The sequence below is a fragment of the Ranitomeya imitator genome, chromosome 1 (assembly GCF_032444005.1).
Source record: "Ranitomeya imitator isolate aRanImi1 chromosome 1, aRanImi1.pri, whole genome shotgun sequence".
In the NCBI taxonomy this organism is placed as follows: domain Eukaryota; kingdom Metazoa; phylum Chordata; class Amphibia; order Anura; family Dendrobatidae; genus Ranitomeya; species Ranitomeya imitator.
Genome location: NC_091282.1, coordinates 402,831,662 through 402,844,073, shown reverse-complemented (window position 1 = coordinate 402,844,073; position 12,412 = coordinate 402,831,662). Strand labels below are relative to the sequence as shown.

The following is a 12,412-nucleotide window of genomic DNA, read 5'->3' as shown; positions in this document are numbered from 1 at the left end:
CTTGCCGAGAGTCATGCCGACCAGACGTCTTCAGAGGGGAAAACGCCTTGGTGTTTTATATCCTTTTTCTCCAGAACTTACCGCCAATTGGACGGTCTCTCCCTCGGTGGATCCCCCGGTTTCCAGGCTGTTCACCAACACGGTGCTTCCACTGTCCGGCGGAGCATCTCTGAAGGATTCTAACGATAGTTATAGAATCCTTTGCGAAGTCAGCCTTTGAAGCGGCTGCAGCTGCTCTATGCCCAGCCTTTGCTTCCACTTGGGTTTCGAAATCCATATCCAAATGGGCCAAAGAACTCCATCGAGATATCCTGGACGGAGCGCCACCCATACAGCTGGCGGAGCTTGCCAACCAGATTTCCCACGCGGGTGAATACCTGGTCTCCGCCTCTCTGGATGCCGCGTCTTGTGCGGCTCAGGCGTCCAACAATGCTGTTACCATCCGCCGGACCGTTTGGCTCAAGGCCTGGCAGGCGAACTTATCTTCCAAAAAGTCCCTTACCAGTCTGCCCTTTCAAGGCTCACGTCTCTTTGGTTCCCAGCTGGACCAAATCATTAAGGGGGCCACCGGGGGTACAAGTTCTCTTCTCCCCCAGGCTAAACCTTGTCGCCCTCCTAGACGGCAATTTTGGTCCTTTCAACCTTTTCGTCGCTTCGCAGCATCAAACTCCTTTTTTCAGCAGCACCAGAGGCCACAGGCACGTCAAGAGAAGACAGTATACTTTAGGCCCACTCCATCCTGGCGTCCTCGCTACTCCCAGGGTAGATCCTCCAGGTCCAGGACTGGAAGATCCACCTCTGGTTCTCTCTTTCTCTGTTCATGATTTCCACGAATTCAGGATGATAAAAAAAACTTGGAAGGTGGTTTAGCCCGTCTAAACGAAACCGCCTGATCTGCGAGTTCCGTAGAGGGATCCTGGAAGCCACAGGTTTGGTTTATAGCCCCAATGAGATTCTGGACCATATCCCTCATGGTGGCGATTTGGTTAGAATCCAGCTCCGAAATATCCTCCGAGGGCGCATCAGAGAACGCCTCGCCTGACTCAGGGGAGGAGGATCGGGAGGACGCCGACCGCAGAGGACCGTGTGGCGAGATGGAGCGAGAAGAGGACTCAGACCATCGTTCCTGTCTGGACCTTTTGGGGCTTATCAAGGAGGGGTCAGACGAAGGCTCCTACGACCCGCTGGCTACTGCGGGGGTCTGCAGAGGTAATCGATACAGCACGGACACCGGAGTTTGAGACACCCGTGTTAGATCGGCCACCAATTGTGAGAGAGGAAGCCCAGCCTGGGATGGGGGTATCACTCTCTGGTGGATCGGCCTGGGGATCCTGGGCGGTGGGAACAATCGGGTTGCTGCAGGACTGACCTGAGGGAAGTTTGCAGTTACAGGACGAACATGCAAAGTACTTGACTAAGGCAGAAGAGGAAGAAGTAGGAGGACGAGAGCGGCCCCCTTTAGAGGTAGACATTTTGAGGAGGTCTGAAGAAAATGCCAGAGGGTTAGAGCAGAGGTCCCCAACTCCAGTCCTCAAGGCCCACCAACATGTCATGTTTTCAGGATTTCCTTAGTCTTGCCCAGGTATTAATTGCATCACCTGTGCAATGCAAAGGAAATCCTGAAAACATGACCTGTTGGTGGGCCTTGAGGACTGGAGTTGGGGACCTCTGGGTTAGAGGACAGTGGGAGCAGAGGGGGGTGTCAGTCTGCAGTGCTACTCACGGCAGGTGAGAAAACGGATACTTGGTGGAGGAAGCTGTCCAGCTTGCGGTGGATCTCTTGAGAGAAGTAGAGCTCCTGCTGCAATCCGCGCAGATGGTGACCGCTGAAAGGGCGCAGGTCAGGAATGTGCGCTCTGGAAAGTGCAGAGCGCGATATGTGTGCCAAGCAGCGGCGTGGGCGGAGTCAGCCGAGATGGCGCCGGTGGACGGAGAGTGCAGGACAGAGATTGTCGGGCGGAAGAAAGCCCTCCCGATGAAAGCGGAAGTGGGCGGAGCGCGGTACTGGAAGTAGGCCCGGGCCGAAGCCGGGGCCTAAATTAGAAGCCGGCGACCGCCGGAGGAAAGAGCCGCGGCGCCGGAACAGTGCGCCGCAGTTAGAAAAGCGGCGCAGCAGCCTGCCAAGGCTGTCACACTGGAGAGCAGCCGCCGTGAAACCCACGGCGCCAGAGCAGTGCGCCGCAGGGAGAAGCGGCGCGGCAGCCTGTCAAGGCTGTCACGCTGGAGAAGGTAGTGCGGCCCCTTTGAAACCGCGGCGCCGGAGCAGTGCGCCGCAGGAAGAAGCGGCACAACGGCCTGTCAGGGCTGTGTCACAGGAGAAAGTGGTGTGGCCGCCGCCGGAGCAGTGCGCCTGAGAACCGCGGCGCCGAGGGTAGGAAGCGGCGCGGCAGCCTGTAAGGGCCCCGCGCCGGATAGAAGGCAGAGGGGCCGCAGCAAGAAGAAAACGTGCCTGCCTGCTGCGCAATTGAGGACCACCTTGTCCTGCAATCCCGGGCCGTGCTGCTGCAATCTGGGTGCAAGCGACGACCAGGTATTCTGGGAGCCCCTAGCAAGACCCCCCCTTGAAATATCTGAGATGGGATGGGGAAATACTTACCTCAAACCTCCCACGCCGATACTAACCTGAAGGGGAATGAGACATCCAGGGAGCTGATGGATGTCCTCGTCTCCGCAACCGACAGGCTCTGGTGGGCGAGTGGGTGGGGGACGGGACTTCAGAGCACGCTTGTGTGCTAGGATCATGGTCCTTCTGAGAGATCTATGAGGATACGGGGTGGCAGTACACACCGTACTCATAGTCCGTATTGTGGGACTACAGGTGTGACTGTTCACCCTGTATCCCTCCGTGAAATCTGAAAGAAAACGACGCACATTGAGGTAGATAAGGGTCTAATGAAAGACTCGTGTCCACCTCCTACTGACACTAAGCTAAACTGAAGAGTATAATGCCAGTCGGTGGGGTGTACACTGCAGAGGAGGAGCTAACTTTTTTATTTGCATAGTGTCAGCCTCCTAGTGGCAGCAACATACACCCATGGTTCCTGTGTCCCCCATTGAGAGGCGAAAAAGAAACATTCATTTACATTTTTGGGGGGAGAAAAGTATGTAAAATTATTATTATGGTTTAATTTATTTGAACAAGTCTGAAACCCCCTTTAGGCCATGCTTTATTTGCAGAAATCTGAATGTCCCAGAATAGACCCCATCAATTTAAAGACTCATGTCAGTATTTCTGGGGAAACAGGCCGGCTTGTCCACACCATGTTGTAGCAAGAAATGTAAAACATGCCCATGTCCAGCAAGTCTCACAATACAATACCACCCACAAAGGCACACATGCAGGCTGAACAATCATACATTTTTATGGCCTCCTATTCATATCAAAATGTTTAGATTAAATTTTCACCTAACAGCAGAACGGCCACTGCGTTTTGTTGCATTTGGAGATCATCTCAACAACATAAATTATCTAGGGTTGTAACTTGTTGGAATTTATCAGTATTTTGGAGTAGATTAAAAGTATAAGAATTGCAGATGCCAAGTAGTAAGCCATAAGAGTGCTTGCATAATGTGAACAAAAAAAATAATGAAATTGTTTACAAACACTAAATTATCAACTGAATAACATAAAATTTTGGTAAAACAACGAAAATAGTTAGAATTACTATAATAGTAAATTTTACTGACAAGTTCCCTTTAAGAAAAAAGTCTGTGTTAAAATAAAGGTATGGCCACAATGGCACTTTTCGGCTATGTGCACACGTTCAGGATTTCTCGCAGAAAATTCCTGAGAAAAACCGGACATTTTCTGCATGAAATCTGCAAGAAAACCGCATGCGTTTTTTTGCCGCGTTTTTGCCGCTTTTTTTCCGGACACTTCCCAATGCATTTTGTAGTGGGAAATCCGCAAAAAAAAACGCAAAATTAATGAACATGCTGCAGTTTCTACCGCGATGCGTTTTTTCGCGGAAAAAAACGCATCATGTGCACAAAACATGCGGAATTCATTCTAAATGATGGGATGCTTATTGTATGCTGTTTTTTTGCGGTTTTATAGTGTTTTTATCGGGAAAAACCACGAAAAAAAAATGCAACGTGTGCACACAGCCTTATACTGATTTAATAGATGCCTGTAGGAAAGAAATCTGCATCCTGGTTCTTGTTTAACTCACGTTGGATGTTTTGGTGCAATATCCTCTTCGGGCATCGGGGGAAGAATGAGATCTTGACTCGTCATTGAGCTGAGGTCTGAATATGTACATTTGCCGCGCACCAGCGCCATTTTGCTGAAGACCACTAGGAGTTGAGTGCGTGCAAGAGCCACTAGCGGCAGGGGTGGTGCTAGTGCAAACTATAAAAAAAGGATGCTCGTACAAACACTAGATGGGCAGCGGCAGAGCCGAAAACCCTATCTATAGTCCCGCCCCACGTATGAAGAGGATATTGCACCAAAACATCTAACAAATTAAAGAGGAGACAGGATGCGGATTTCGTCATACAGGTATATATTAAATCAGTATTAGTGATGAGCGAATATACTCGAGATTTCTCGAGCATGCTCGGGGGTCCTCCAGAGTATTTTTTAGTGCTCGGAGTTTTTGTTTTTCTTACCGCAGCTGAATGATTTACATCTGTTAGCCGGCATAAGTACATGTGGGGGTTGCCTGGTGACTAGAGAATCGCCACATGTACTTAAGCTGGCTAACAGATGTAAATCATTCAGCTGCAACAAGAAAAACTAAAACTTCAAGCACTAAAAAAAAAAAAAAAATACTCGGGAGGACCCCCAAGCATGCTCGAGAAATCTCGAGTAACGAGTATATTTGCTCATCACTAATCCGTATAAAAGCGCCATTACGGTCAAACCTTTATTTCAACATACTACATTATGATGACAGTTTCCTTTTAACCCCTTCACGACCTTGCCCTTTTCCGTTTTTGCGTTCTCGTTTTTCGCTCCCCTCCTTCACAAAGCCATAACATTTTTTTTTCTGTCAATATGGCCATGTGAGGGCTTGTTTTTTGCGGGACAAGTTGCACTTTTGAACATCATTGGTTTTAGCATGTCGTGTACTAGAAAAGGGGACAAAAATTCCAAGTGCGGTGAAAGTGCAAAAAAAAGTGCAATCCCACACTGGTTTTTTGTTTGGCTTTTTTGCTAGGTTTACTAAATGCTAAAACTGACCGGCCATTGTGATTCTTCTCCAGGTCATTGCGAGTTCATAGACACCAAACATGTCTAGTTTACGCTTTATCTAAGTGGTAAAAAAAAAATCCAAACTTTGTTAAAAAAGTGAGCCATTTTCCGATACCCATAGCGTCTCCATTTTTCGTGATCTCGAGTTGGGTGAGGGCTTATTTTTTGCGTGCCGAGCTGACGTTTTTAATGATACCATTTTGGTGCAGATACGTTCTTTTGATCGCCCATTATTGCATTTTAATGCAATGTTGCGGCGACCAAAAAAAACGTAATTCTGTCGTTTCTAATTTTTTTCTCAGTACGCTGTTTAGCGATCAGGTTAATCCTTTTTTTTTATTGATAGAGCGGGCGATTCTGAATGCGGCAATACCAAATATGTGTAGGTTTGATTTTTTTATTGTTTTATTTTGAATGGGGTGAAAGGGGGGTGATTTAGACTTATATTTTTATTTATTTATTTATTTATTTATTTTATACTTTTGCCATGCTTCAATAGTCATCAGATCGCTCCTATGTAGCTGAATTGCAGGCTTGCTATGAGCGCTGACAACAGGGTGGCGCTCATAGCAATCCGGCATCAGTAACCATAGAGGTCTCAAGGAGACCTCTAGTTACTATGCCGACGCATCGCTGAGCCCCGATTATGTGATGGGGGTCGGCGATGCGAGCATTTCCGGCCACGCAGCCGGAAGCGCCGGTTAAATGCCGCTGTCAGCATTTGACAGAGGCATTTAACTGGTTAATAGCGGTGGCTGAATCGCGATTTCACCCGCCGCTATTGCGGGCACATGTCAGCTGTTCAAAACAGCTGACATGTCCCGGCTTTGATGCGGGCTCACCGCTGGAAAAGCAGCACATCAAAGCAGGGGACCCGACCTCCGCAGTAATAGTACGGCGGAGGTCGGGAAGGGGTTAAGCTACATTCTCTTTAGCATTGGAATTTATCATTTACTGGCAGCCACAATTTTCTGCTAGATCTGTGGCATGGCAAATCTTAAAGGGTGCCCATTGAACTCCATTAAAGGGAACCTGTCAGCAGGATTGTGTTGAGTCACCTACAGACAGTGTCAGGTCGGCGCCATTATACTGAATAAAATGATACCTGGGTGCTGAAATCCATCTTGTGGTTGTTTAAATTTTTATTTTCAGTTTTGAGTTAATGAGATTCTCGTGCTTCGTGGCTACTGCGCAGGCACCATTGGTGCCATGAGGCCGCCGTGCCTGTTAAGTAGCAGCCATCGGCGATCGCCGTCTTGGAGGAGGAATTTATTTTTTTCTCTCTAGCAAATTGGCGCTGCCGGCACTTGCGCAGTACCAGCTATTGGATCACCGTCATTTTCAAACAGATTTTTTTTTTCTTATGAATTTAAGGATAACATGAAAGAAATTACATACACATTACATATGCGATCATGCTGCAAGGCTGGCGCCACCGCCTGCCTAAAGGGGATTTTTTTTCAATATGTATATATAATATTCATTATGTAAACCAGGGGGCCGGTCACTGAGGGATAAGTGAGCTGTCAGAAGCCATACTGGTGAATAGCTAAGCAGGACATCACATAAAGACTCCCCCCAACAGGCCGCCCCGGAGCACAGGCATATCATTAACTCAAACTGAAACTGAAGATTACACAACAACCACAAGACGGATTTTATCAACCAAGGTGTCATTTTAATCAGTATAACGGCACCAACCTGACATTGTCTGTACATTACCGAGCACAATCCTACTGACAGGTTCCCTTTAAGTCGGGCACAACTGGTTTCATCATTTAGCTGGAAAGCGTAGCACCTAATGGAGTGGGAATAGAGCTTTAGAGACCATAACTAAATTTAAGACTTGCAGTTATCTCAACGGGGACAATTTATAAATACTTTCTCATTCTTAAACCATGTATGGCTACACAGTAGAGATGATGCAAATCAATTTGCAGGACTTGGCCCATCAGACACGTCAGAAATCTGTGGCCGCTGGTCTGCCTCGCACTACCCGACATCTGTGGCTCCTCTATTGACTAGCTTTCCTGGCACAACGTTACTGTTGCAGTGTGACACACGTGACATCCTGCCAGGCCTAATCAGAAGAGGAGCAGAGGATGTCATCAGGTAAGAGGTGGTCCTTGTAATTGATTGTTACCTGTGGGTCTTGAGCACTTCGCAGTACATCACACAATGCTGGAATAATCAATGGATCTTTGACAGCTTCTTTTAGCTGAGCAGTGGCCTGAAAAAGTGGGAGGAAAAATTTGTAAGCGAAAATTTGCACTGTTCTAGAAAAGGAAGAAACTCCACTTTTTTCACATCTAACAATAGTGTAAGATGAAGTGCTACACTCCAGTGTTATCCAGAGCATAGCTAATTAAAGGGAGTTTCCAGTGTCGTCAGGTGCAGTTTATTTAAAAATCAAACAAAATTTGCTTTACTTACCCCTCCCTGGGTCCGAGTCTCTGCCGATGCCCCTGATCTCTGCAGTGCTGATGTCACAACGTCAGCACTGCAGAAAGTCAGTAAGCTCAGTGGCTTGTGCTGTCAACTTGGGCAGAGACACTGAGCTCACCAACTGGCTGCAGTGATGTCATGTTGACAGCGATGCTGCAGACAATAACAGACACTGGGAGCAGTGATGCACACTAAAAGCTTCACTTATATTGTAAGTTGTAGTCTAGAGGCACGTTCATGGTCATTTTTGCAAACTGATAATGCACAATAAAAAAAATGGAAACATGACCATTTTTATTCAATGTGCAGATCAAACTCCCCTATTAAAGTGAAAGGGTCTGCCGAAAAAAATCCATGTGTCATCCTTGTTTTGTTTTTTTTAACTGTTTAATGGGTGGAAGTTTAAGGCTAAGTGCACACGCTGCGGATTCCATTGCGGAATTTTCTGCAGCGGATTTGCAAAATCCGCAGTGAAAAACCGCTGCGGATTTTACTGCGGATTTATCGCGGTTTCTTTTGTGGTTTTCTCTGCGGATTTTAACCTGCAGATTTCTATTGGAACAGGTTGAAATCCGCAGCGGAATCCGCACAAAGAATTGACATGCTGCGGAAAATAAACCGCAGCGGTTCCGCGCTTTTTTTTCCGCAGCATGTGCACTGCAGATTTGGTTTCCCATAGGTTTACATTATACTGTAAACTCATGGGAAACTGCTGCGGAAAAAAAAAGAAACCACCCCTTAAAGGAAACCTGTCACCCCAAAAATCGAAGATGAGCTGAGGCCACCGGCATCAGGGGCTTATCTACAGCTTTCCTGATGTATCCTGAAAGATGAGAAAAAGAGGTTAGATTATACTCACCCAGGGGCGGTCCTGCTGCAGTTCTGGTCCGATGGGCGTTGCGCTCCAATCCGGGGCCTCCCATCTTCTTACGATGACGTCCTCTTCTTGTCTTCACGCTGCGGCTCCGGCGCAGGCGTACTTTGTCTACCCTGTTGAAGGCAGAGCAAAGTACTGCACTGCGCAGGCGCCGGGAAAGGTCAGAGATATTTTAGGTGCAGCATATTTTAAATGAACGTAAATTCCTCTTTACTCACCCTCCCCGAAGCCAGCTTTTAGTGTGCATCACTGCTCCCAGTGTCTGTTATTGTCTGCAGCATTGATGTCATGTCGACAGCGCTGCAGCCAATTAGTGAGCTCAGTGTCTCTGCCCAAGTTGACAGCAAAAGCCTCTGAGCTTACTGACTTTCTGCAGTGCTGACTGACGTTGTGACATCAGCACTGCAGAGATCAGGGGCATCGGCAGAGACTCAGGGAAGGTGAGTAAAGCATATTTTGTTTGATTTTTAAATAAACTGCACCTGAGGACACTGGAAACTCCCTTTAATTAGCTATGCTCTGGATAAGAAGGTAGGAGGCCCTGGACCGGACCGCAGCGCCCATTGGACCCAGACCGCAGCGGGACCACCCCTGGGTGAGTATAATCAAACCTCTTTTTCTCATCTTTCAGGATACATCGGTGCTTATGTATAGCATTACAGAATGCTGTAGATAAGCCCCTGATGCCTGTGGCCGCAACTCATCTTCAATTTTTGGGGTGACAGGTTCCCTTTAAACAGACTAGACACTGTTACACACTGCTCAGTGTTGGGCTGTGAGCACAACCCCCATCTGTGGACGTCGAGCGCTCAGACCATCCTCATGGAGTCAGTTTCTAAATGTTTGTGCAGACGACACATGCACATTTGTGGCCTGCTGGAGGTCATTCTGCAGGGCTCTGGCAGTGCTCCTCCTGTTCCTCCTTGCACAAAGGCTGAGTGGTCCTGCTGCTGGGTGGTTGCCGTCCTATGGCCCCCTCCACGTCTCCTGGTAGCGCCTCTGGACACTAAGCTGATAGACACAGCAAACCTTCTTGCCACAGTAATTTCCATCTGTTGTCTATTCCATTTGCACAACAGCATGTGAGATTGTCAATCAGTGTTCCTTCCCAAGTGGACAGTTTGATTTCACAGAAGTATGATTTACTTGGGAGTTATATTCTGTTGTTTAAGGCTGCTTTCACACATCAGGTTTTTGGTTTCAGGCACAATCCGGCAAATTTGCTAAAAAACAGATCCGTTGTAAATAGTGAAAAAACGGATGCAAACTGATGCACCGGATCCGTTTTTTAGCTGGATCCGACTCTATGGAGAGAGAGAGAGATTTCTCCATGCTAGAATCAAAAACAAAGCTTCTGGGCATGCTCAGCGTGTTAAAAACGGATTCGGTCGTCGGAAATGTTCTTTCACACATCAGTTCCATGCGTTTATTGCCGGAAACGTCCCTTCAGGCTTTTTCGCCGGACACAAAGAATGTTGCAGGAGACGTTTTTTGTATCCGGCAAAAAAGCCTGAAGGGACGGATCCGGCACAAAACGGATGAAACGCATGTCCTTCAGGCACAATCCGGCAGTAATACAACTCTATGGGGAAAAAAACGGATCAGGCATCATAAAAAAACTGATCCAGATTGTGCCTGAAACTGCCGGATTGTGCCTGAAACCAAAACCCAGATGTGTGAAAGCAGCCTAAGAGTTCCCTTTATTTTTTTGAGCAGTGTATATTAGAAATGTACAAGGGCTCTGGTTTTCATTTTTGGCTATATTGCTGGACTCGGGGACCGTGAACAAAGCACAGTTTGCGGTTCTCTAAAATTAGCTGCACCTACGAAACCTTTTAAAAGCCTAATTCACTTATATTATAAATTATAGTCTAGTTCTCGGCCAATTTTGCAAACCGATCATCCACAATAAAAAATAAATAAAAAAAATATGGAAACATGACATTTTATATTCAGTTTCCGGATCAAACTCATATATTCATGTGAAACCCACATTTTTCATGTGTGCATAGGTACGAATGAACCGGGGATTTTCTATCCACTAGACTGGTACGTGTTATTTTCACTATAAAAGAAAGTGTAATCTTATAGTCACGTGGCAGCGGGGATGAGCAGACACGTGGAAGTTCATGTTCAACCGTACTTTAGGCCGAAGTAATGAATGAGGACCCAAACTTTGGAGCTGGAAAAACTCTGTCTACATAGTAGAGCAGCTGAGGTCTCTGACATCAGCTGGGCGAGTAAAACAGTTTGGTTTTCAACTACTAACAACTTACAGGAAAAACTTTTCTGGAGGGGGACAACCTCCGACACGGATAACGTGCAGTGTTTTGTTTTTACAATGGCTGACACCTACCACTAAATATCCACACAGGGTTTGCTGGCTCCCGACAAACATCTGATGTAGAAAGACTGAAGACTCCTATCTAGTCACAGATGGCAGAACTATGGGCCACTACGTGCTGCCCGGACCCCACCAGGCCAGACCCATAGGACGGAGCACAACACTGGCAATCCAGTGCCCAGCCTGGCTTCCTCAGCAGCCTCACCATGGCAGGAGGCACCACAGTGCTCACTGTACCTCAGCAGGGACGGCGCCAAACACTCCTGTGCCCTGCCTGCAGATGTCTCCCAGTGCCAAAGCCAGAAGTGTGAGGTGAGGTGGTAGAGCCTGCAGACATGGGTGACAGGATCAGCTGTGAGGTGAAGAGCCGCCCACAGTCCTGTCATACGTAGTGTCCCGCCATGTTCAGCATCCCTGGTGCAGTCCTGTCATCCCATGCTGTGCCACCATCCTAGGACGGATCCTACCTGCTGGATGACAGCGTTGTCCGGCCGCAGAAGATTAGTCAGTATGGCCTCTAGTATGTGCGCCATGATACCTAACGGCTTCTTTTACCAGACCGGAATATCGGTCCTGCCCCAAAGCCAGCAACCGGGAACTGCCACTAACTGTCTCCTCCACGTGGGTGACAGTCAGAGCGAGGACCGAGCACAGCGCCACCTGCTGCTGGGAGGAGAAGTGACAGTCAGAGCGAGGACCGAGCATAGCGCCACCTGCTGCTGGGAGGAGAAGTGACAGAGCGAGGACCGAGCACAGCGCCACCTGCTGCTGGGAGGAGAAGTGACAGTCAGAGCGAGGACCGAGCATAGCGCCACCTGCTGCTGGGAGGAGAAGTGACAGTCAGAGCGAGGACCGAGCATAGCGCCACCTGCTGCTGGGAGGAGAAGTGACAGTCAGAGCGAGGGCCGAGCATAGCGCCACCTGCTGCTGGGAGGAGAAGAGCGCGCCGTTCCTTGAACTTCCTTCACATGGAGGAGGTCACTGGAGTCAATGCTACAGAAAAAAAAAAGTGTATTGTGGCTGGGTCTCTTTCTTTCTTTCTTTCTTTCTTTCTTTCTTTCTTTCTTTCTTTCTTTCCTTCCTTCTTTCCTTCTTTCCTTCCTTCCTTCCTTCTTTCCTTCTTTCCTTCTTTCCTTCCTTCTCTCTCTCCCTTCCTTCCTTCCTTCTTTCCTTCTATCTCTCTCTCTCTCCCTTCCTTCCTTCTCTCTCTCTCTCCCTTCCTTCCTTCCTTCTCTCTCCCTTCCTTCCTTCCTTCTCTCTCCCTTCCTTCCTTCTCTCTCTCCCTTCCTTCCTTCCTTCTCTCTCTCTCCCTTCCTTCCTTCCTTCCTTCTCTCTCTCCCTTCCTTCTCTCTCTCTCCCTTCCTTCCTTCCTTCTCTCTCTCTCCCTTCCTTCCTTCCTTCCGTCCCTCTCTCTCTCTCCCTTCCTTCTCTCTCTCTCTCCCTTCCTTCCTTCCTTCTCTCTCTCCCTTCCTTCTCTCTCTCTCTCCTTTCCTTCCTTCCTTCCTTCTCTCTCTCTCCCTTCCTTCCTTCCTTCCCTCTCTCTCTCTCT

General features: G+C 48.0%; 1 protein-coding gene across 1 annotated transcript in view; it reads right to left on the bottom strand.

The window, feature by feature from the left end:
* The window catches only part of IPO4 (importin 4), a 320,435-nt gene extending 308,892 nt beyond the window's left edge, over positions 1-11,543 (bottom strand). The window contains exons 1-2 of the mRNA XM_069762452.1: positions 11,331-11,543; positions 7,341-7,427 (exon numbers count right to left, since the gene is read on the bottom strand). Coding sequence (XP_069618553.1) covers positions 7,341-7,427; positions 11,331-11,396 — 153 coding nt within the window. The 5' untranslated portion in view covers positions 11,397-11,543. The remainder of the gene's footprint in view (positions 1-7,340; positions 7,428-11,330) is intronic.
* Positions 11,544-12,412: the final 869 nt, after the last annotated feature.